The sequence below is a fragment of the Atheta coriaria genome, unplaced genomic scaffold, assembly GCF_025399875.1.
Source record: "Atheta coriaria isolate IRGN ID8LTWV9N9 unplaced genomic scaffold, Caltech_Dcor_3.1 hic_scaffold_9_pilon, whole genome shotgun sequence".
Lineage (NCBI taxonomy): Eukaryota > Metazoa > Arthropoda > Insecta > Coleoptera > Staphylinidae > Dalotia > Dalotia coriaria.
In genome coordinates, this window is record NW_027045451.1 from 13,391,028 (window position 1) to 13,415,300 (window position 24,273).

Below are 24,273 nucleotides of genomic sequence, written 5' to 3' on the forward strand. Positions count from 1 at the left end.
AAAATTAAAGATTGATTTTTCATGCAGGTGGGTATAAAAACTCTTTCTCAGAACATATTTTCATATACTGACACATTGCAGCCCGAGATATGAATCCGAAACGTAATTATAACCTCGGCTCGCAGCGACTTTAAACGCGTCGTGCGCACAATCTCGCGCCCCCCAATAAAATCTAAATAGGGAATATCGTGGCGTTCAACCATTCCACTAAGGCTATTACGGCATGCTTCGGGTGGCTGTTGCGAGTTAGTAATAACTATTATAACGATCCGTTACAGGCGAAATTACTTAACAATTACGGTGCACTCTTTAGAAGTAATAATCATATTAAAGCAGCACCCGACCCTCAAAGCCCGCGTCGTTTGCATATAAACCCGTAAAATTCGGAACAACGCCAGCTTATTAGCAACAACAAGGAGCATTACGCCGTTGAAGTAGCTGCGACGTCGACGGTGGCGGCGGCGGCGGCGACTATATTGAGGGGAATGATGCTACCAAGGTATGCTAGCTACTAATTACGTTATCGTGCGTTCAATATCTCGCACATTGTTATTATTATTATTATTTTCTAGTTCAAACTGCAAACTACATCTTCAGTCAATTCGCTATGTTGGGGGATGTGGTGAAGACGGCAGCGGAAAAGGAAGCGACGGAAAGACGGTTTGGCTAGCGGAAACAGAATTTTAGTAGCGACGGAATATTCGCGGAAAGGAAAAGGATTTAAGTGTAAAGACGTGTTGTGCGGGCGCCTTGCATAATAAAGAAGTCAAAAATGAAAATGTAAATTTGTGATTTACGATTTAGTTTAGGTGTTGCGGTACGCAACTAATGAAAAATTTTCACACCAGAATAACTGTGTTACGCTAGCGCCCTCTGCCACACATTACAAACTCTATGATTTCTTTTAAATACTGAGTGTTTCCAGATAAAACAAAATACACCTCCATCATAATATTTAAAAAGTGTGATGGTTTAACATGAGGTATATGCGAATTTGTATTCATTTCAAAGATCCAAAACCCAAGAACTACAAGTCGAACACGTTTTCTATTCCGTCTGAAGCGGATAAGCAAACACTCGTTGTATGCATGTGTGGATGTATATCTGTGCAAGGGGCAAAGTTTGCAACAAAACACCGCAAGCGTGCTCGTTCGGAACTTGCAACGCCACCATCGCCGCCACCGCCACCACCATCGCCGCCGCAATCCATAAACATACCTTTGAATCCCGGTCACACGTTGTGTGCTTATAATACCGCCGTGTGTGCGGTAGAAGCGACGGCACTGGGAATTGGAATAAGATCAGTCGCGGAACGAAAGTAAACGGCAGCGCAGAGTTGCAAGACAACCCCTATTCTAATTCTGGACATCGAGATACGAAAATTGAAGGTTGGCACGAAGCATTGTAGAAATTGAAATGTACGAGTATTGTATTCATACGTAGTTACACGCTGCACATCTGAGGTTAGGAAAGTGTTTGCGAAGTTATTTTCAATCCAATTAAATTTATAATCGTAACTAGATTTTGCCCGCGACTTCGTCCCGGTAGTGTTGAATAAAAATGTAATTAGTTTTTAGTATGTGTCAATTCTATCAATAAGATTCGCAATTTTATTTTAGAGAAATTAATTATATAAAGAATTGCTAATAATGCACTTCAGCGCGCCATCTCGGATTCAACTAATTAATTATAACTATGATTGAATCTTAATACCAACTTTTATCCTCTAGAAAAAGGCTGTTTTTGGGGTTATTCCGACAACTATTCGAATTTTTCTTACCGTAAAAACCATCCTTGGATTTGAACAAACATTCAAAAAAATGAATTGGCCAAATTGGTCTAGGCGTTGTTGAGTTATACGCTTACCAACAGAATTTGCGATTCATTTTTATATTATAGAAGATTACTTGTTGCAAAATATAAAATATTTAAATAGATTAATAATTGCTTCCTGAGTCAAAATTAGTTCGCAAATAATAAAAACCAAACATCTTCAGTCCTCTACTCAGCTGTTAATTTGTCACAAACAATTGATAAATTCAAAAATACACCAATATTGAAAACACAGTTGCTACGTCTTAAACAATTATTATATTTTGTGCGCCTGTTTTTTATGTTCGATCTTAACAGCTACCGGGAGTTTGTCACAGTCGACTCCACCAAGATTATTGAGAGGATATTTCTAAATGAAAAACGCAGCGTGTCACTTGCAGGTTCGTGTTTGCATCGCCGTTTATTGTGCAAACATCAGTGACGCTACGTTACATCCAGATACGCCCTGAAGAACGCGTAACACAATCTGGCCGCGAACCACCCTCACCATCCCCCCCTTTCACCCGCATGTGTGCGTGGCTTGTATGAATGGGGAAATGGGACCAACTTAAGCGTCGCGATGCTCTAAAGTCGTGTATACGCGATGTAAACGTCTAGGAGCCACACTACCACTCTCCCGCGCTGCCGCCAACGTCCGCTGTTACGTCTTTATGCCCGTCTTTTTTTCACATCTTCTGTAAACGGCACTCTTCATGCAGCCGCGCCTCGTCTTTCGTAAAAATAACAAAGATAAAAGTTTTATGAGTACAATATTAAACTCGCAATGAATTTAAATTTAAATTCATGGAAGTGCGTCACTATAAAAGTTTAATATTGTTTTTATAGTTTATTATGCATTCAAGAAATATAAAAACAACATATAATAGATGCCATTTTATGATTACTCTGTACGTCGTACTTACATTTTCTTACTATACACTTGCGCAGTTTTCATTTGGTTTATATATTAAAATTTCTACCAACGCCGCCCGAAACGCGCTAATAAAACTCGCGTTCGGCGCCCAAACTAATAATACCCCGCCGGATATTCTATCAATTTTGCAGGTCCCGCAGAAACCGTCTCTACAGCTCATAAAATCTCAAACTCGCACTATTTGCGTGAGCGGCACGCCGAACGCGATAAGCCGAAATTGGGAGTTGGGTCAAATGGCGAATGAGTCATCGTAAATTATTGTAATTCGCTATTAAAATTTCTGCTTTTCATTCGATTTACAAACACTAACCGAGTATTTGGACATTGCAGTAACGTGGCATACCAACATTGTTTTATTTTTTAATAGTCAACTTAATCGGTTAATAAAGATACAACTATAGAGTTGTCACTATATATGTTGCTATGAGTCATTAAAAAATACGTGTGTTATAGCAGAACAGAAAAACGTGAGCGACAAATAAATATAATATGTTTGGCAGGCGCAATCATTCGAGTGTGAGAAAAGCGATGAAAGGGTCGACCGTTCATTGCATAAGTGCGGACAAAAGGAAAACTCATTCCGTATTGGCGCAGGTATAAATTTTTGAAATTCTGTCCGAACTGTCCGATACGTTTTTGTATCTCTACTCCGTATCGTTTATATGTGAAGGCGAGAAATATACAAGCTCACATCAATTATTGGAAGAGATGTTCGACGGTTTCCATTTTCCGCAAGCACGTGTTACCATCGTAACTATCCTCACATACCCAGCCCGTGTTAACGCCAAGTTATCGATGAAAAAAGAAATCGCAAAATTCGAGCGCCAAAAATACTAGTAACGGGAGACTTTTCATGAAATAAGCGCATGCAGGTAATAACAGCCAATACAGAATAAGGAAAACTAACACGCGGTAAATTTATGACACACTTTAACGAGATGTTGTATAGTTGTTGTGTTGTGCTACGTGTGTGAGTCAATGTGTTATTTCGCTTGCAGGCAGGCAGGTAATGTCTCTCGAACTCAATACAGCTGTGCAGCACTACTCATAACCGTTGAATATAAAATGTCCGTAATGTGCGCGGACCTATCGTGGAATAAAATATCATCGCCAGAAGTTAGATCACGAAGCAGAATGACTTATTATTGAAAATATTACGATGTCTATTTATACCAATTTACTGATATAAACCAAGCGTGTACAGCGGCTGCAATTGCGATATAAAATATTCGCAATGATTTATTTAACACAAAATTGATACTAAATTATTTAAAATCGAGCGTTTGTCGTGCGGTTCTCTTTCAAATCAATTTAAAATCGAATCCGGAATTCCTACACAAACTTACTAGATACAATAGAACAATAATTATCATTTTCAACTAGCACAATATAAAATAATCTGAAAATAATGGTTTTGCAATCTTTAGTGGCAAACAAAAGGTTGTCGTTTTATTGTATTTTTTAAGGGAGGATTTATTTTTGCCACTTAACACATAGAAAAAAGAACCTATTGGTGAATTGCTTTTAACCATCGGAAAATTCCACATGCTCGCAACTGCCAAAAAAGAAGTATATTTGGATTTAATTTTCCATTCTTCTATCCCTTACGCCACTGCACTCGATTTAATGCGTTATGTGATAGGATTACCACTCTTAAACGACTTCACCTATCGCTGGGATTTCACTATTCATTTTATTGTGCGATGTGCACGCTCGGATTCTGATTTGATTTGACGCCGGATACGTTTTCACGTTCGCACTCGCCCGACGACTGGGCAATTGTTATTGCCGAATCGATAAGCTTTTAACTAGCGATGCTCGAAAGCAAAGCGGAATGACAAAAAAAACTGAAAAGTAAGTGTTTTAATGCACAAATTCAGTTTACAGCGAGTTTCGACTCGACTGAATGGCACGTCGCGTCGGAATTGAAACGAAAGGAAGCACCACACCACTGAGGTCGCTCGTGAGCTACTCGTCGCCCAACGTTGGAACGTTGGTTGAAATGAATTATATTATAGACATGAGGTACAAGTTTAAGTAAGCGATTTGGTTGGTTTTAACTCGAGACGTTTTTAATACTCGAAGGGAATCGCGTTCATAATCATAAAATGAGTGGTATTCGGTTTCTTTTTCGGACGAAATGCAACTGTGACAACAGCCAATCGTCGACAATAAAACCATCCACTATCTAATAGTATTCTGGCGCGTTGAAAGGGTGCATTTGTATGAGTGCCTCCTTTGTTGGAAATCAATTCCTTCCATCAGCCGTCACTATTTACGGCCCTAGAAGAAAAAGACGTAAAAATGCACTTTGTGCAGATTTTGCTAACTAGTTAAGGACGAAAAAGCGACCCTATGCCATATTGAACAAGGTCGAATTGGGGCAAGCCAGGATGGCAATGTGGGTACGTTCGTTCTGGCAGCGGTGGTGGCAGAGCCAGCGCACAGCTATGTACGGCATAAACCGGAGAGGAAAGAATTATTAGGGTGATCTGGTTTATAGCGTCTTTCCACGCCATCGCCGATCGTAATGAAAACCTCTGGAGAAAAGACCAAATCAAATTTCCTGAAACTTTAAAAGACGTTTTCACTCACTCCCATTAAATACTCTGATGTCAAATTATTGAATTATATTACTAATGCAAAAAGTGATTTTCTATGCAGGTGAGCAAAAAATGTTTAGGTCTACTTTATAAAAGTGATTCAGTGTCATTTAAGAAAACCGTAGTCAACAAAAAGCTGTCAAGGACAAAAAACCGAATGTAACAAACTGAAAACAAAGTAGTGGCGCGTTTTAACCTTCACAGCAGGATGGCGCGGTAACAACCTCGCCGCCAGTCCACGCAGCAAAACTAGCAATTTCTTTCTTGAGCGTTCGCTACCGCCGTGGTAGCAAATGTGTCACACACGGACATTAGCGGCAATGTTTTCTTAAACAACACAATCTTGTCGCGTCCTAATGGAGCCCAATTACCTAGGGCCGGGAAAGCGGAACGACTCCCTAATTGAGTTTGACGCGAGGTCCAGCGCCAGCGCCCCAAGAACGCGGACGAGTAAAGCCGGCAATGCCGATAAAATTGGATTGTCCCCGAGCCTGTTAACTCTACTTTCTGTACACGCCGTACTTGATTAGCCATCCCTTATTCACCTGATTGATTGCGCTCCTTTATCTTTGACACCTTTTTAACTAATCTCGAGAACGCGCGCCCGCGCTTCAAAACTCAGATACCCGATACCTGATCCTGAATTAATTGATCATTAATCATGCAAACGCTCTGGGATTTTTGGGTATAAATTTCAATTTGATTTTAATCAGTGCATCTCTGGTCCTTGGAAATAAATCGTTCTATTGATAGACCACACTCTTAGTAATTCACAGCACGCACAAATTTAAATTTTCCAAAAATTTGGCTTATATTTCTCACGAGAATAATTAAAATTTACATTCGGGACTGGGTTTTAAATAAGGGTACAAACTTCGGTCGGTTATTGCTCCCGGGAGTGCAATGACATCATGTCATTCATAATCATTATAGGACACTAATTGATAAGATTCATAAACGCAAAAACACCTTTACAAACATACCTATAAAATCGTCAAAACCCTGAAGCCCCCGAGTGAGTTCTGACCAAATGTCAGTAAAATAAGCTTCAGAGAAACCTAAAAACATCAAACGCTGAAACACGCTCCAATTAAATATAAATATTTGATTTCCTGTGTGCCGACAGTAGAGAAGCGAACAAAAAAAACCGTTTGAAAGAAGAACACAGAGTGCAAAATTTTAATGAAAGACGCCTTTACGAGGTGCCAATTTGTAGATCTATGCATGTCATCATTAAAGCACGTTTTTACGAGTTCGTGCTTTAATCATGATTGCTCGTGAGTGAACGTGTGTTTGAACACAATACGAATGCAAAGATCGACTTTGCCGTAAAGTTATATGTATGTAGATTCCTGCGAAAGATGCCAAAGGGCTGCAAAAGACAAAATAAATAATGCAGGCTGAATGCGTGATACCTTCAATTTGCGTTCGAGAAAAAAGCACAACAACAACGAACGCAGGCAATTTGGGGAGCTGTTATAGCCGCAGCAGTGGCAAATAAATAACAATTTCAATCCTCGGAGAATATTAAAAACAAAAATAGTGTCTCGCATTGGTATTAAATAAGCCAGTGCAATGTCAGATTATCATAGCATGTTGTGCACGCGATCGCGCCCCGAGGGTTCCACCAAACAGAAATTGTATTCTATATTTGTATTTCCCAAGCACACAAAACCCACACCGCAAACAAATACAACTTTGTAACAATATTAAAAAATAGCTCTTCGATTGCATTAAACTGCATGTCGTTAAATACGTGCGAATAAATCGCATATTTAAAGTTGGTTACATTGTTGGAGGCGAAAGTGTGACGCAAGTAAAACGCGGCGTAAGTAATTTCGGAAATAATAAAGTCGTAATGCTTAAAGTCGTTAGAACACGCGCACGCGCGCTCACAGCTAAACTGTGCTCTCTGGTGGTATACATTGTTATAGTAATGTTTTAATCATGTAATTTGGCGGCGTCGTTATCAGTCAGAAACTGTTAAAGCCGAGATATAACGTCAAGTTTATATTTCAACATGGCGGCACGGCCCGGTGGCCCGGAGGGCGAGAGAACTCTGCACAAGAAGGAACAACTAACGACGAGTGGTAAAGGAAACAAATCGAATCCTGGCGCAGCGCAAATACACACGCGAGAGGGCTCGGCGCGCGTTGCCTTTCGTTTTACGAGTGCACTACCCATTATCGCGCGTCAATTTAAATCTATAAGCTTCGGTTTTGATCTTTACGAGCCGGCAGCGCGCGATATAAGTTATTAACGGGTGTTGGGACCAGCATCGACAGCAGGGGCGTCGTGAAGTTGGCAGTTTCCAAACAGCCGCAAGAGTGACGTGCCATTCATTTCCGGTCAAACACAATGTATCAAATCTTCAACAAAATTAAAATTTGCTTTAATTCAATTTAAATTAATTTTATCATGTGTTAAAAAAGATGATATTGCTACATTAAAAAAAAAAAACAAGAACATATATTTTAAAAATGAAAACCTTACAAAATGCAAAGTCAATAATGAATTGATATATTTTTCGGATGGGGCATTTGTAATTAACTCGAGTTAAAATCTATACACAAATATTTGCTTCGCAAAGTTTCCACTCGAGCGCGCAATATTTGTAAATGGAAAATACGAGAGCGGAAGCCGCCAAAGCAATAAGTACACAATTTTAATTGTGTTCCTCGATGGGCGGGTGCACTCTACATGTCGCTGCTGCAGCACACGTTAACTGCGTACCATTTTGCGGTCGACAAAATTCCGTTGATGTAGTTTATATCCGCTGCTTGAAGGGTGGCCGGTATGCGGTTGCAACTTGCTACACACAGTTCACAAGCGGAGGGCGCTCGCCACTCAGGACATCGGCGCGAACAAAAGTATAAATCAACGATATATGCAAAACAAAAAAAAATTCCAAGTGTGTGTTTTGTTAATAATGCACCGTTCCTGCATGCGCATGTGTATGTTACAATGTTTTTTTTCTGCCTCCACGCGGCAATCAATTATGTATGCGACCCCGCAGAAGCACAGCCGCGTGCACACATCCCCAAAATTAATTACGGGACAATTTTTTTGCGACCGTCGGTTTTTCCATCTATGCGGCATTGTTTTTCGAATTGTTCCGAAACGTTGCAACGCCAGAGAAGCAGCGGCAGTAATAACGCGCACCAGCGTGTACAAAGCTGTGTTTATTTTATAGCGCACGGAGGGCCCACAATGCGCGCAAAGAGTTTATTTGGATAGGTGTTATACGAGGCGCGCAAAATGCAAAAAGTTTCGCAATGCAAACACACGCTGGCGCTGCTCCTGCTGCGAGCATAAAGTGCATCAATGCATTCACGACGAGCTTCAGCCAACGTCGCCTCGATGATGAAGCTTTATGATTCAACGTTTACTGCTAATGATTATTCCGATTCAGGGGAATTTCTATCAAAGTTGAATTAAACGAAATGATTTCTAAGGAAGTTTTGCGCCGTGTGCGCGCGCTAGTGCAATTACCCAACAAACTTTAATGACTAACAAATACTAAAATATTTACTACGCATTCAGACGTTGCAGGCAAACCCTCGGAAAGCCGAATTAAACTTTATAAGGCGCGCGCGCGCGTGCTTTTAGCGCGCTAAAGCCCGGCGCAAGTGCCTGCTCTAACCGTTATGTAACACAAACTTACTTTCGAAAATTGATTTTTGCATAAAACGCATATCTACGTTTAAGGCATTTGCAGCAAGTTGAAGTTGTAAATTCTCAATGACTCGCAGCGGAAATATGTCATTTAAGCATTTGATTTTAGATGATAAAGCTTACGGGTCTACATTTTTGATATGCTTATAAAGTGCCAGGACGTCATGTAGCGATGAAATGTGCCATCTCACATTGCAACTCTTTTAACCCTATAAAACGTTAACCATTTGAAGTAACAAACTATTCACTCATGACTAGACTTTCTTTTTGTTATTAAATGTGCACTATAGTAGTAGAGGGTTAAATACGTCGCGCAGTTTTACGAAGGCGTCACATGCAGTTTTATTCAAGTCGTAAAATAAGCTATTGCAGATGATACGTTTTAGTGGAAAATTAAGCTTATTCACGTGTGACCAGCGCTGTAGCGTTTTTTATTACCCTTATGCCAGGCTCACTTGTAAATAAAATTAATGCCCATTCATAGGCATGCAAATGCACATAAATAACGGACGCGTCGGAAATGGCGAATAAACGATCGCGATTTAGATGCCGCAACAACGCAGCAAAGCAACACGCAACGGTTTATAAATATGCGCGATATTTGTCGACTGCATTTGCCATAACGCTTGTTTGCTGTGTGACATTCATTCCATCTATCTATTTAGTGTCCCGGGCCGAACACAACGCCGAAAGCAGTTTGCACGTGTAATATGTCCGAGGGTCGGGCCGATGGATGCGTTTCGTCGAAATTGGGTCTGCGCTCCGTCGAGGGAAAAGCACACACGGAGAGACAGCATATTAATGCAAGCTTCGCGCGCTCCAAGCGTAATCTGGACAAATTACACGTGTACTGTTGTGGTAGTAGCCTAGTCGCTCTGCCCTGCGCCTCCACCACCACCACTGGTTGGCAATGTGCGCATTTGGCCGGCAAAACGCAACATTCAGACGCAAGTTATCGCTGGTTATTACGGGCCGGAAGTTTAATCAAGAACCATCACGAGTACCTCTCTCCCCGTCGACCTCGCATGCAGGTGACCCGCATATTTGTACGGTCAAAGCAATATACAGATTACGCCAACTTTGCCTATCGCCAAAACCGAGTTGCGAAGAGCAAAGGCATCGGGGGAAATATATATGATTCGTGCGCGGCATCTATTGCCATTCTATCGACCTGCAGGCGCAGGCAAGCAAACATACGTCAAATAAGGAACGCCGAAATTTGATTCGCCCGGCTGCCATTCACCGCAAACATGTATTGCCAAGTTTGCCGAAGGTCTCGAAACCAAAGCAACCACTGGCGGTTAAATACCTCCTTCGTCCCAGGCAAGGTATTCATATTTGAAAAGGTGGCGCGGCGCAGTGCGCGCGTGTGCGTGAAATACGTTTGGGCGAGAATATTGCGTTGGGTGGAGAAGTCTCTTTGATGCGTGCCAGAAACATGCCAAGAGCCGAAACCAGTCAATACGCCCGCCAAATCACGAAAAATAAATTTCTGAGATGGAGAAATCACGCTGAGGAACAAAATATGACCTATATATTTTACGACCTCGGGAACACTGCAGCCCTAAGAAATCAACATGTTTCTTTTTAAAACATTGTACAACAGACTAAACGTATAAAATAAATGCCAAAATTCGCAATTTTACGGTCACAAAAAGACAACGACATTATGAAATTGCCGACTTCATGCATATTTTATTGTCGCACCCGATGTCCTCTGAGAATATACTACAGAGCGTGGGCACGCGCAGATATATTTAATTTAAAATTCACACCAGCGGCTAGCACCCGCGGCGATGGCAGAAACCGTTTGCCTTCTTTTCGCACCCTCAGCAAAACAGTTTTCGCAACTTTGTAAGTTTATAGCAAAGTTTAACTACACACGCTCAGATGTATCTACTCCTTCAAACATACTCGTACATAATATCTAGTATGTTTGCGTTTGCCGACACCCCCTCCCCCACCCGAGCGCACTTACTTGCCGCGTTACGTTACTTTATAGCAGGGGTGGTGGGGGGAGCAAGGCGAGTCACAGTCGAGTCTATAACCGAAACTTTTGAAACGCCGCTGCTACCGCCGCCACCAGCTATTGCACCAGCTGCACTTTAATATTAGTTTTTAGTTTGTTTATGATATGTTTTAAGTTAATATTACTTTCACGTCAAATTACGCCACTACGGGCGTGAGGTGTTAGCATTTTGTACGGCTTTAATTCGCAAACTGCAAACTTTTCGACTCATTTCAGCTAAATGCAACGAAAAAGCAATTACTCTAGCATAGTACTACTAAAACAAAACGCACGTCAAAGTGTCTTAATCAATATGAGCGTCTAGGGAATTTAATTTATTATACCATCCGAGTGCGTTTGTTCAAACTTTTGAAGCAAAGGAACACAATTTTATTGCATTACTATAATTGTTGACAGTTTCAAATATACGTGAATTTTCCGAAAGCTTGTAATAATACGCATATTGAGACCAAACCAGTCCCAAAAGGATCTAGACACCCCAGTGTGAGTAAGTATGGGTTAGGTAGTGTGTGCATACGTAATAAACGCCAAGTTCGTAAACATTCGTGCTATAATTATCTCATTATGTAAGCAACTGTGATGTAAGATGATGGCAAAACCTGATTACCAACCACCCTGGTCCCCACCACTTCTTCTGAAGCATTCTCGTTCAGCACTCCTCTGCTCAAACACGCGGCGCGTACTTAAATAAACTGAACAAACAAATCCAGCACGCAGAAGCGGCGGAAAGCGGTGCTGCAAATGCGAATATGAGTGTGTGGACGTGTATATTGTGTCCCATTTTGACAAGCGTACGTACCTGCCGACGAAAACGCAGGACGTGCTTTTCCCTCGAAAGCAGACATCAAAGCGCAAACATATGTGTCATGATTTCAAAATAAATATTGGATTCGTCATAATTACTTATTTCCACCGTAAAGAAATAACGTTACAACAAAATTGACAAAACGGCAGTGAGTCCTTCATTTTACATTTTTTATGAACAAATATGTCAATGTTTATTATTATCAAATTAGAAAATGTCTGGCTGTGCGTTCAGATGCACACATCTAATCATATTCGAGGCACAACACAAGCCTTAATATGCTAACAGGATTAACAAGAAGTGTAACAACGCCTTGACACACAACACGATCATAACTGTCTGCGTGAACGGCGTCGCGTCGACATTTCCGCCGGGCGCGCATAAATTTCGCAACTGCGCTTAATCTGCAACTACCCCCGCTCGTCGCTGTACTCATCGCAAATTGCAAATCAAGACGCCGATGTAAAGTGGTTTTGTGTGTTTCGCGAGTAATTAACAATGATATAAAGACACGGAGGGATCGCGTTAAACTTAACGACTCAACATTTGAATATTTTCGCCAACAAAACTCATCACGCCGCCACGCAGCACACACAACAACGTAACAGCGTAAAATTCGTCGTTGTTTTTCTTTTCTGCACTCTTGCTAAGCAATGAAATAATTTTCGCGCGCGCGTCCGCCTGTTGTTTGTATGTGTGGGTGTTTTTGCGTCGCGTAGAAACGGTTATTTCTTAGTTTCAACTATGCACGCTCCAGTCTTATCGCTAAGCTCCTGCGTCGTATTCGCGCGCGCTTTGGTATCAAATTATTGCATATTTATGCAGACTTGCTATTCTTCGCGTTTTCTCCCCCCGTTCGCGAAACGGTTTTACGAGTCTCTCGCGCGCGGGTACACGCCTTATCCGCGCCGGCAATCGAAGAGTGCATTTTGCATCCTGACGCCATATCGGCCATCGCGTGTGTCCTCCTTCGCGCCAACGCCGCCGCTCGTTTCGGATTCAATGTGTGTTGTCGAGTGTATATTTTGCACCGTCGGGCGTCCCTTGTAAATTTTTGGAAATGCATTTTCGCCAAACAGAAAATAAACTGCATACAACATTGTAGACACTTTATACAAAATATACCGAGTTCACAAATTATGTGCCTAAAAAGTATATAACGCTGAGTTCAGCTTTTGTGAACCTATGTTATTGACAAAATACCCAATTCAACAATTATTTTATGTAATTTAGTAAAATTTAAGAATGTAAATGTACAAATTTGAAACTAATCCGAGTTTTGGTCTAACAGGCACGATTCAAACATAAATATCATTTATGCCTCCATCGTCGTATTAATTTAAGCATTAATTGCAATTCGAAATGAGATATATTCTATTATTGCGGACATAACGACGTCGTTTGATGATCGATCGTATTCGCTTCGCACAAACGGTCGGCGTTGACGCAGAACGGGAAATGAATTGAATTAATTTTAATATTTATGCCATGTCAATAAGTCTATCTAACATATATATTTAACCAATCCTCGATTAGATATTTACTCTTCAATATTACGTTAATTCTACTTGGTGATTACCAAGTAACTAAAAAAGTCAGACCCTATGAAAATCAGTATTTATATACAGCGACAATCTTCTACATCTATGTACTAATCAACGTTGATTAATTGAGCGTCTAAAATACCAATAGACGTATAACGCAGGCAAATAAATTAGCAGGCGCATTCTCCGGATATTCATGTCGAGCGCGCAAGACGATGCTGTCTTAATAGAGCTTATTAGAACGCTCGATTGCATGCTCGTTTCGGATCACTACCACCCACCCCTTTTACACATACACATATATTATGTACGTGCACATCCAGACACATACAGATGCACAAGCACTATTCCCGACAACTCCTCGCCGCTTTTACAACTTTATATGAAATGCGGCGGCGTATGGAGCACCAGAATGTTCAGACTCGTGTTACGCGATATTATGTCGAACATATTGGAGGCGTGTTGAGTTTCGGAGCGAAATATATTCGTGCAATTTATGCGGCTGGATTTTCCGCGCGCGCTTTCGTTTCGTCCAAGTTTGCGTAGCTCGGCTGGGATATGAGAGGAGACTGAGCGCACACACAAAAGAAATCTGGGTGTAGTTTCAAGCAGACCAGTGCGAGTGCGGAAAATCAAATAAAATTCCAAGTGCAGCTACGCCTAAACCAAAAAATATGTCGACATCGGAAAACAATATTTCGCGTGGAGCAATGTTGTAATAGATTAAAGTTTATTTTCGATAGGAAACACGCGCAAGCGTACGTAGAGCGATTAGATTTCCACGTAAACTGCACAGTTTATGTGCGCAATTTCTCAAGAGTCGATTTCAAGTGTTTTCCCCAAGTACCACTGTTAGCGTTGCGGTCGTAATGTGCATACTAGCAGATACAAACTTGTGCGCAAACTTAGTTTCGAGTAGTTGCGAGCTTTCGGCTCGACTGCTGGGGCCTAGGGGGCGCGCGCGCGATCGAAGATTAATGAATGTTTGATTAGAGTTCCACTTACCTGTGAACGATTCCCAGGTTGTGCATATGGGAGATGGCCGATACGAGCTGACGGGCGAAGAGTCTCGTGCAATGCTCTTCGAGGCGGCCGTTGCGCTGGGTTCGGATGAAGTTGCAGAGATCGCCGCCGCCAACCAGCTCCATCACCAGATAATACATGTTGCCGTACTGCAACATGAAATTGAAATAATTTCAGTATTGTTCATTATTCAAAGTGTTTAACATATTTTTAGGAACCATTGTTGTATTTGATTGAAAAAGTCGCTTCTTATAAGTGTGCCAAAAGAAAATTTAACATTTAATAGTTTATTTATATAAATGGCTAAAAAATTGTATTTGAAAAATTAATTCACTTCGTTTCTCTCAACACTCATTCACTCACACCAATAACCAGACAACTTGCCAAACGATCGTTGTGATTTCATGAAATCTCGGTTTCTCGATGAGGCGGAACTATCCTGCGCTATATCTTTTACGCCAGATTAAGAAAGCCCTGCGTATTTCTGCGACTCCTCTATATCCTATATCCAAATTTCGTTTACGATGCCGTAAAACCGTAATGGTTAAACACCTCACAATAAAATGTTGATGCCGAGCGCGCATTGCGTTGAGCCGACGCCGCCCCACAGAAGACTTTCTTATTAAGAAGATTGCACACCGCAACGTGCAGATATCTGTAGTCCCGCTTCAGAAGATACATAAAAAGCGCATGCTATAGGGGAAAACGCATAAAATTGCTTATTTCCATTGAGCGAATTGAAAGTGAATCGAAAAGCTTGTAATCGCAGCGTTGACAAAAATCGGGAAAAGGTAAATAAGCCAACATAGTGTTTACAAGGCAAAAATACTATTCACATCTAATAACATATTGATTGCATATAAAAGACGCCCGACTATATTTTGCTAAATAAACCATTATAGCAATCAAATTATGTTACAAATTCAAACAAATTCAATTTTGATCCAAGATGCATTTTCCAAAATTAGAAACACGCGCACAATGTTTACGAACATCATGAAAATTTCAAAAGAAAACATATTGAATATAATCCGAGCGCGTGATCGTGCTCGTAACGTATTCGCTAGAATTGCGATCAGTGGCGGAGGCGCCACGTTAACGTTTGCAACGCATACACAATGTATACGATATTTGCTTTTATTTTTAGCGTGTACATAGAGTGGAAAAAACGTGCGCCCTACACACGAGCGTCAGCTCATGCTCAAAGGAATGAAGTGATTTATTCGAAGAGGCAAAATGAAACATCACACACACCTAAATATGCTCTGAGAAAATCTTTGCTCTGATGAACAAATACATTCAATGTTTGCTTTTAATATATTTTTTACAAATCAATAAAATTGCCTTCATCATCAGTGTCGTAATGTCGACAAAGAAGTTGTCGTCTACGTTTGTGCTTAAACGCTGCTGATGGTAGCGACCGTGGCGGCGGCAACTTATTATGCAACTCGACAAAGTTACTCACTCTCTCCCTCTCTTACGTAAACTTTTTCAATTAACAAATACGAAGGAAAAACTTTTACCTTGCGTTTTAATATTGCAAGTTTGTTCGTTTCCGCCAGATGAAGTAATAGTAACATGACTAATGTTGTACTAGAATATAAATTATTAAATTCAACTGGTGCTACACGCCCTACACCAGCGTGTCCTTGAAGAAAGATATTTGATATTCCAAACGAAACTGGAAATTCATTTTCCTCGAGTGCGCTGCAAGATGAAAAATCACGCAAAGTGAAGCGCCAGCGTTTCTCCGCCCAAGCGCCAAGCTTAGCTCAGAGAAAATTCGTCTCATATATGTATGCACACACATTTTAGGCAGCTTAGGGGGCGGGTTTAGGGTGTTGAGCTTTTTTCGTGGCGCACGCGGAATTTCGCTTTGGCTCGTGATATATTGCACAATATATTGGGAATATTAATATAATACAAAAAATGGGCGCGAGTTATTGATATTTAAATCTCTGTGGCCAAGAGATCGACGAGTCAGCTGATGTTGCGCGAGCGCCCTGAAGCAAGCCAGAGATCGCTTTTATGGGGGGATTAATCAAATTGAGTCGCGCAGGCTCGGCTGTCACACGGCATGTAAGGTGATCCCACTTGTGCCCCGGGGACCCGATGTAATCGCATACTCGTGATGGAACTCATCAACAGAGTGCGCAGGGACCGCTCTCGGCGCGCTCGCTCGTTTTGCCCCGCCGCCACCGACGCCGCCGCCTTATTCTCATCATGGTCCCCGACTCTTTCCGGTCGGATGTACGCGCGCGCACGCATCGAGGGAATTGTGGTTAGCACGATACACAGCAAGGCGGATGTGCGAATCGTATGTAAAATAAAATTAAAATTGAATTTTCCGACATTCCAAAAATACAAAAACGTTTGTTTGTTAATTTTCGAATACATACATTAAAAAAAAGGAGGAAATTTAACTTGATGCCGGTATATAACACATTAATTTACAAAGTTGTAAACTTTTAATATGTTTCGAATATTGTCTTTACAATCACATAGAAAAACAACTTGTTCATGTGGGAATTCGCTTTATTTTCACCCTTCTCGCTAGCGTATCGCCTCTGCTCCAATTCACTTATCACCTATTGACAAAGATGGAATGTGAAAGTTGCAAATATCAAGAACTTTAAAATAAAAAAGCAACCTAACGGATATTTTTGAAATATTAATATCTTATTAAAATATCAGAAAAAATGCATTAGAATTTTATGGGAACATATGCTTGCAAATGTTTTGGTAAATCTAGTGACATTTTTCGGGACGTGTCTGTTGGCGGTGGCACAAAAAATAGCGGAGAAACATGTTTGGCATCGCGTCAAATTAAATTTAGATTAAAACCGCAAAAGGTCCTCGCGCCTAATCCCAAAACGTAAAGGCAACGTTTACGTCCCAGCGCCCCGTGAGGGAGGCAACGGCGGTGGTTGGCTAAACGGCATGAGCGCGTGTACGCTTGCTGGCAGGCGAGGTGAAGCGCGTGATGAAAATTATACCGGCGCCCATCTAGGTCGGTGACTTTCGACACGAAGTAATATTTTGCGTTCGCACCGAGATAACGCCGCCAAACGATACAATGCAGAAACACCCCATGTACGTTGTGCGAAATTTGCACATCCGCAGCGGTTCGCTGTTGTTGGCCGACTTTTGAAGGCAGCCAGCGACAATACCAACATAGGGTAAATATACGCTACCCCAGGCGACCACATATTAAACTTTATAGTTTCGGCTATAGGCCGAATGGCTACATATATCTGCGATAATTAGCTATGCATCGTCTTCAGAACGGTGTGGTGGTGCGTATTGTAGGCGCACTCACGCGAATTATTAATATTCGCCAAAAGGGCCACGGCCAAACGATATATTTCCATGAGGAAGCGTTGACCGAACTGGGGATATGGGGGTGGGTGCGTCGACTCAAACGGACGGGTAAGAGGCGTGAATTTGAGATTACAACAACTGACTCAGCTACACTCAATGGCGTATGCATACATTTGTACTTTAAGAAACGTCCTTCGTTCTGCTTGCCCTCACATCTACATAAACATCATCGGCAGTGCGGTTGCATGATTCCCGTGGATTGAATTTTTTGACTTAGACTAAATTATTCCTGAATCAAAAGACCTGGAAATGCTCAACGTGGTAAAGAATAGTACTCAGCACTTTGATCTAACTTTACGACCTGACATCTTATTACATCGCTAATTGTCACTGCTCAGTACTCAGAGAATCGCACACATTTTATTACTGTCCGAAATCATCTTGTAGTAAATATAAGTCACCGCACTGCGCTGTTGGTAAAAACAACAAGTCGCTTGGCCGTCTTCGTCGACCGAGCAAAGCAAAGTGAAGCAAAGTGGAGGATCGAAGATTAAGCAAAAAAATCATTCGTCGAGATTACGCTGAGCACTGATGTTTGAAAGAGCTCTCTCATGCTCGCTGGACCAGTTCTAATGAACATTTCTTTCTGATGTACGCGCGCACGCTTAATTTCGGCTCTGTTGCTTACATATTGCTGATTTATTGTGTCCACATTATTCGGCCCTTCGGTCTCGCACGGTCGATTCGCGCGGACACGAGAAATTATTTTCCTGTCTGCTGAACCGGAGATAGAATTATTTAATAAATCAGCGCCACGCTCTCTAACACATTCACGCGCACCCAGAATCAACTAAATAGACAAAAATCATTTTAAGATACAAGTGATCTATATAAGAATTATGCTATATAAATATAACTTACTTGCATAGTCTGAAATAGGGTAGCAATGGACGGATGAGCGAGCTTAGACAAAATTTTTGCTTCCCGGTAGAGATTCCGAATGACATAGTCCTCCTTGAGTTCGTTAATGTCCATAATTTTAATTGCCACCTGAAACATAAAATCCAACATAATATAGTTAGTCCGCAATGTGCTGAAAGAGATAGACGAAAAGTGATCGGATCGCGTAATGAATCAGAAAAGCAGGGCGCTAATCGACCAATAAATTAACTCTCCAATCGACGGTAATTGCCGAACGTAAAAAAACAACGGCGCTTCTAAATAGAAATGGGTACACGAAATAAAATATTCGAAACGCGGGTAGAAGCAGGGGAAGATCATGTCCGTGCTCGGGCGCGTAAGATAAGAGCAGTCATCAAACACGCATCAGCTACTCGGGGATAACTAAAGGGACGTCGTAAACCAGTGGGTTCACCATTAAATGCAAATAAGAGTGTTTCGCCGGGCGTTCTAACTGCGGACATCTTTCCAGCAGTGGTTGATGCTTTCGCATCTCGTGTGTCATGTCTCTGTCATCAAGCGTCGCGAAATTGAAGCGCGAGTCACAGAGTCAGAGATTGACGCTAAAATGCACGGCGCGCAAATGTATTCATGAGATAAACGTCGCGCGAAAATCGAAATGGTTTACCACTCCCGACATTTGGTGTTCTATTTCAATAGTTTTCTATTCGTGCTTACGCGTCACACGGTAGAAGCGAGACATTTGGAGCCCCGCTTGTTTCAAATCATAATATCTTCCTAGATTTTCCTTGGAGGGCCCCCTTTCGAAATTATTCCCAATTCGGTAAAAGTTACGAAATTAGAATTTAATTAACCAACGCATGCCGAAACATGATGCGAATTCAATGGTAGCAAAAAGCATCACGTCAATTAGCGGCGTAGGCGTACGCATAAAATTTCTACTTTGTAACTTTCACCAGACGCATGTGTCAAAAACGAGGGCGGCAAACTAATGCTTTGATCTCAAAGAATAGGAAACACCATTCAGTGCTACTGCCAAATCAACGCCAACTCATTATTACTTATACTTATTAAAATTCGAAAATTTGTCAAAAATCATGAATTCAAAAATCTTGTAAAATTTGTTTGCCCATATTGTATCACGCACATAACATTAAACCATACCCGATTTTTCTTTCTGAGATTCGAGTATATAAATGTATCTCTGAAATAGATAATTCTCTTTTAATTAAATGTTTCTTACAGTCATGATAATCTATAATATAAAAATGAATCCCTAAATCTGTTGGTATGCGCATAATTCAACAACGCCTAAATCCATTTGGCCAATTCTTTCTTAGAATGTTCATTAAAGTCCAAGGATGGTTTCAACTGTAAGAAAAAATCAAATAATTGCCGGAAAACACTAAAGACAGTTTTTTTCTATAGGATAAAAGTTGGCATTGAAACTTAATCATAGTTATAGTTGAATAGTTGAATCCGAGATGGCGCGTTGAAAGACATTATTAGCAATTCTTTATATAATTAATTTCATTAAAATAAAATTGCAAATCATATTGATAGAATTGACACATACTATGTCTATAACAAGAGAGTAAAAACAAATTACATTTTTGTTAAACACTACCGGGACGAAGGCGCGGACAAAAGTTAATGTTGTATTAAATGAAAATTTCCACTTTTTTCCACAAGGACGATTTTTTGTAACTAGGGCAACTAAAATAATGATTAAGGTAATTGATGATTAAGTAATGAATATGATTATTGTAGGCAAGGGCCCATGGCTCACGGTGTCACGCCAACACCCTCAGCATGGTAGGTACCGTTTTCGTTTTCGACAACTTAATTGCAATGTTATTCACACAAATTGCTATAGATATTGACTTTGACTTGCCGCCCAGTAATTAGATTCCTTTTTCATCAATAATAAAACTGTCAGAATGCCTGAGCGCTCGCTGCAACTGATTAATCCCCCGCCTTCACATGCCAATTTCGCTTGTGGCCCGATAAATCATCGACGCGATACAAAAACTGCTGAAACTGATTTGTTTATGTTTATACACCGAAAGCAAGCGATCAGAGTAACAATGCTAAGTGAAACGTCGATTTATGAAGTACAGCATAATTAATGTTTTGATGAAGAATTAGACGGGGTACAGGATGGCACAAGGCAAATACTTTAAACCCTGCTGAAATATTCAATAGAAACACTTTACCTAGCGCACATATTTTATATAATTTCTTTGCGTTTTTAAACCCACCGCCGCGTATTCAAATCTTTTCATGCGTATATAAAACATCCCTTTAAATCAACGCATTTTCATGTTCATAATCTGCTTTAATAAAAGACTTCCCTTTATAAAATTTAGCGCAGGGCAGATTATATTAAACTGAAATATCATTTTTCGTCCAGCGCATTTCGCTGAGAGAATTAGCTATGGTGGGGTGAGGCGGTTCAAGCGCGCAGAGGCAGGCCCTTGTCAAAAACTGTGGAATTAATTATTTTCTCTTAATGCCAACTCAACTCCCCATTAATTATCGAAAATATTTTACACCCTCATTCGCTTGGGGCTGAAGAACGCAAAAAATGAAGCGGCGTTTTGTTATTTAATTTAGTAACATGTGTTTTTAATTTTTCCTGTTTTACAAATTGCTGCAAGAAAATTAATTTTCATTTTTCAGCCAGAAATAAATTTGTTTCCAAACAGAAAAAAAAAGCAGTTTGACTTCCAATTACATTATAAATAATTAGAAACGAAATTTGTGTAGTCTCCGCGAAGGCAAAAAAAATAACATGTTGTTGTGCGCAGCATGCGGTGGTATACAATAGGAAAAGCAAAAATTGTTTGCGCCTTAAAGGATACTTCCCGCGCTCTTATTAAACGTGCTTTTAGTGGTTCCGGGTACGCATCACCCATGTCATGCGACAATAAACGTGCCGACGCTTTTCAACCGCTCTTCGTCTACATTTCTGCCTCGCACTCTTTCGCTCGGTCTCCCTTGTATAAAGGATGCGTTGTGTACATTCGTTGGTCCTCGAATGAGCACAGGAATGAGTAGTCGACTCTAACAACGGAACGAGCACCGGAAATAGGATATATAGCTGAAGCAGTTGGAGAATTGACGGTCAATAGGCTTTCGGATAATTGGAATTTACTGTCTCAGTTTTCTCATAGTTGTAACCGGCCGGAATGCGCGCCCGCCCTCCTTCCAGACGTAAGCCTTCAGTTTTCCACCTTTGTATATGTGGGTGAGTGCGTGTGCGCGCAATCCTACATTTGTTTGTTTGCGAGATCCTGCTGGAAAGCCCTTTCTCCGGCTGTGCTCGTAGATCTTTGTGATCTCGAATCGGCTGTAATGAAGACAAATTCGATAGAGATCACAGGTTGAAAGTTTCGAGCTGAACGGTTTTAATAAAAGACTAGTTTCTCAAGTGTCTCATGACAGGCAGGAAGTCGCCAGCCCTCGTAACTTCAAAATATTTCTTGATTTGCCACATATCCGCATAGAGATATAGGGGCTATTCGTGCAGTTGTATATTCGCATGTTGTTTGTTGCCTATGCTTGCGGTTATTTTTGTTCGCTAGCCTAATTTAACTTTTCACCCTCCAATACCAAGCTGGGAAGCAAGCGCTGCCTTTGATAAGACACACGGCAAAAGTAACTTGCCACTGTGAGGGCGCGCACAAGCATTCCTGACAAATGCGATTCTGAAAGGGAAAACTTCATCAACATCGCGCATTAAGTTTCAACTGTTCCGCTTGCACAGGTAACTAGAGCTTATGAAGTTAAGCTTATTAAAGTTGTCTCAAAACTCGCGAAATGCGCGATGCGGGGGTGTTGCGAACGACTGGCATGGTTGAGAAGGACACGGAGAGAAAGGAGCCGTGTTGGCAAAGCAAAGACGCCCTGTAATTCCGGAATATAATTAAGTTACGCAAACTATTATCTTCCATATTTACGTCTAATTACAAACATACGCGCGCGCGCTCGCCAAACCAACGGGGGGTTGTCAAACGCCACACAGCCGCCTACCATTCGATCACCTTCACAGGCAGAAGCAAAGAGTCTGTCGTCTCCCGAAAACCATTCACCCTCGGCTCACCAGTTGTTAATCACGAGCGTCTTTCAATTTCCTTCCGCTCTCTCCCAATGGCATGAGCGCGTGTGAGTGTGGGTGTATGCGCGTGTGAATAAGGCTTGTGTGCACAAGCCAAAGCTTGCGAGGGCTTTCGCTTCTAGTATTTTCCACGAGATTATCACCAAATTGATCTTCTTCCTGTGTACCTTATATTGCCATTATGTTTTATAGAGTCGTCCTTTTGATACCCGAAACCTTGCCTGCGTCGCTGGGCTGGGATATTCTGAAAGAACACGCCGAAAAGCGCGCCATCATCCCTCGTGCTCTCTTTTTGTAATTTAGATTGCTACCATTTTATGTATACATTCAAAGGCGCCTATCTCTCACTTAATTAAATATTTCATTAAAATATATGGCGCACCGGCTATTTTTCTATTCAAGTGACATCCGCCCAAAGGAAAGACGGAAGGATCAAAAGATGAAAGCTCATATATGTAGATTTTCAATAAATTTCATTTAGCAATGAAGAATAGGTAGAGGAAATGATTTGACTCGACACAAAATGAGTTAAACATGGATTCAAGGCCAAGCGGTATTATTCCTCAAAGCGTGCTTTCGAATCCCGCAAAATTCATACCGCGATTACGACATCGGTGACGTCATATATTATTTCCTTCTCTTAATATCAAGATCCGCATGTTTCTTTCATAACAAGAGTTTGTGACTAAGTTAAATGTACAGATCAAATTTCAACTAAAATAATGCCGTGAAACCAGAAACTTCGTATTTGTCCACAAAATGATAAACAAGAACTAATTAACAGTTGTGTACGTGTAGATATTACAAACAGCCAGCGTTCCCGTATAAATTTGGGCATAACCAGTTACAATCAAACCAAATTTTGCTTATTATTCTGCGGCAAAAATAATTCAAAAAAATTTCTATAATAAAAAAATGAATCGCAAAATCTGTTGGTAAGCGCATAACTCTACAACGCCAAGACCAATTTGGCCAATTCTTTTTTTGAAATGTTTGTTAAAGTCCAAGGATGGTTTTTGCGACGAGAACAATTCAAATATGTGCCGGGAAAACCCAAAAGATAGTCCTTTTCTATAGGATATAAATTGGCATTGAGATTTAATTATGGTTATAGTTAAATAGTTGAATCCGAGATGGCGCGCTAAAGTGCATTATTAGCAATTCTTTATATATATATAATTTCTTTAAAATAAAATTTTAATATAAATGTGATGTGAACAAAGAGGAGTGCATGCCCACAATTTCTCGTGTGCGTAGTTATGGTTTACGAGTATGTTGTGTTTTTTTTTCTGCTTCGTTTCGTTGCACCATGAAAGGCAGGTAGTGCATTAACAAAATTAGTAACCAGACGTATTTGTAACGTGTCAAAGTGATTGTATCGCATGTAGTGTGTGACGACCCGAGCGCCGACGTTGGAAAATTAAAAGGACTCTCCAACCTGCCGACGAACAAATAAATTTCACACGGTAATTTCCACTCAATCTTT

General features: G+C 40.9%; 1 protein-coding gene across 3 annotated transcripts in view; it reads right to left on the reverse strand.

The window, feature by feature from the left end:
* LOC135798650 (hormonally up-regulated neu tumor-associated kinase homolog A-like) overlaps nt 1–24,273 on the reverse strand; it is a 110,082-nt gene that overhangs the window by 15,984 nt on the left and 69,825 nt on the right. For all 3 annotated transcript variants that reach the window (XR_010549760.1, XM_065311535.1, XM_065311536.1), the window contains exons 2-3: nt 18,668–18,796; nt 14,408–14,574 (exon numbers count right to left, since the gene is read on the reverse strand). Coding sequence is in view for 2 of the 3 variants with exons in the window: in XM_065311535.1 (XP_065167607.1) it covers nt 14,408–14,574; nt 18,668–18,796 (296 nt within the window). In the remaining variant the exon portion in view is untranslated. The remainder of the gene's footprint in view (nt 1–14,407; nt 14,575–18,667; nt 18,797–24,273) is intronic.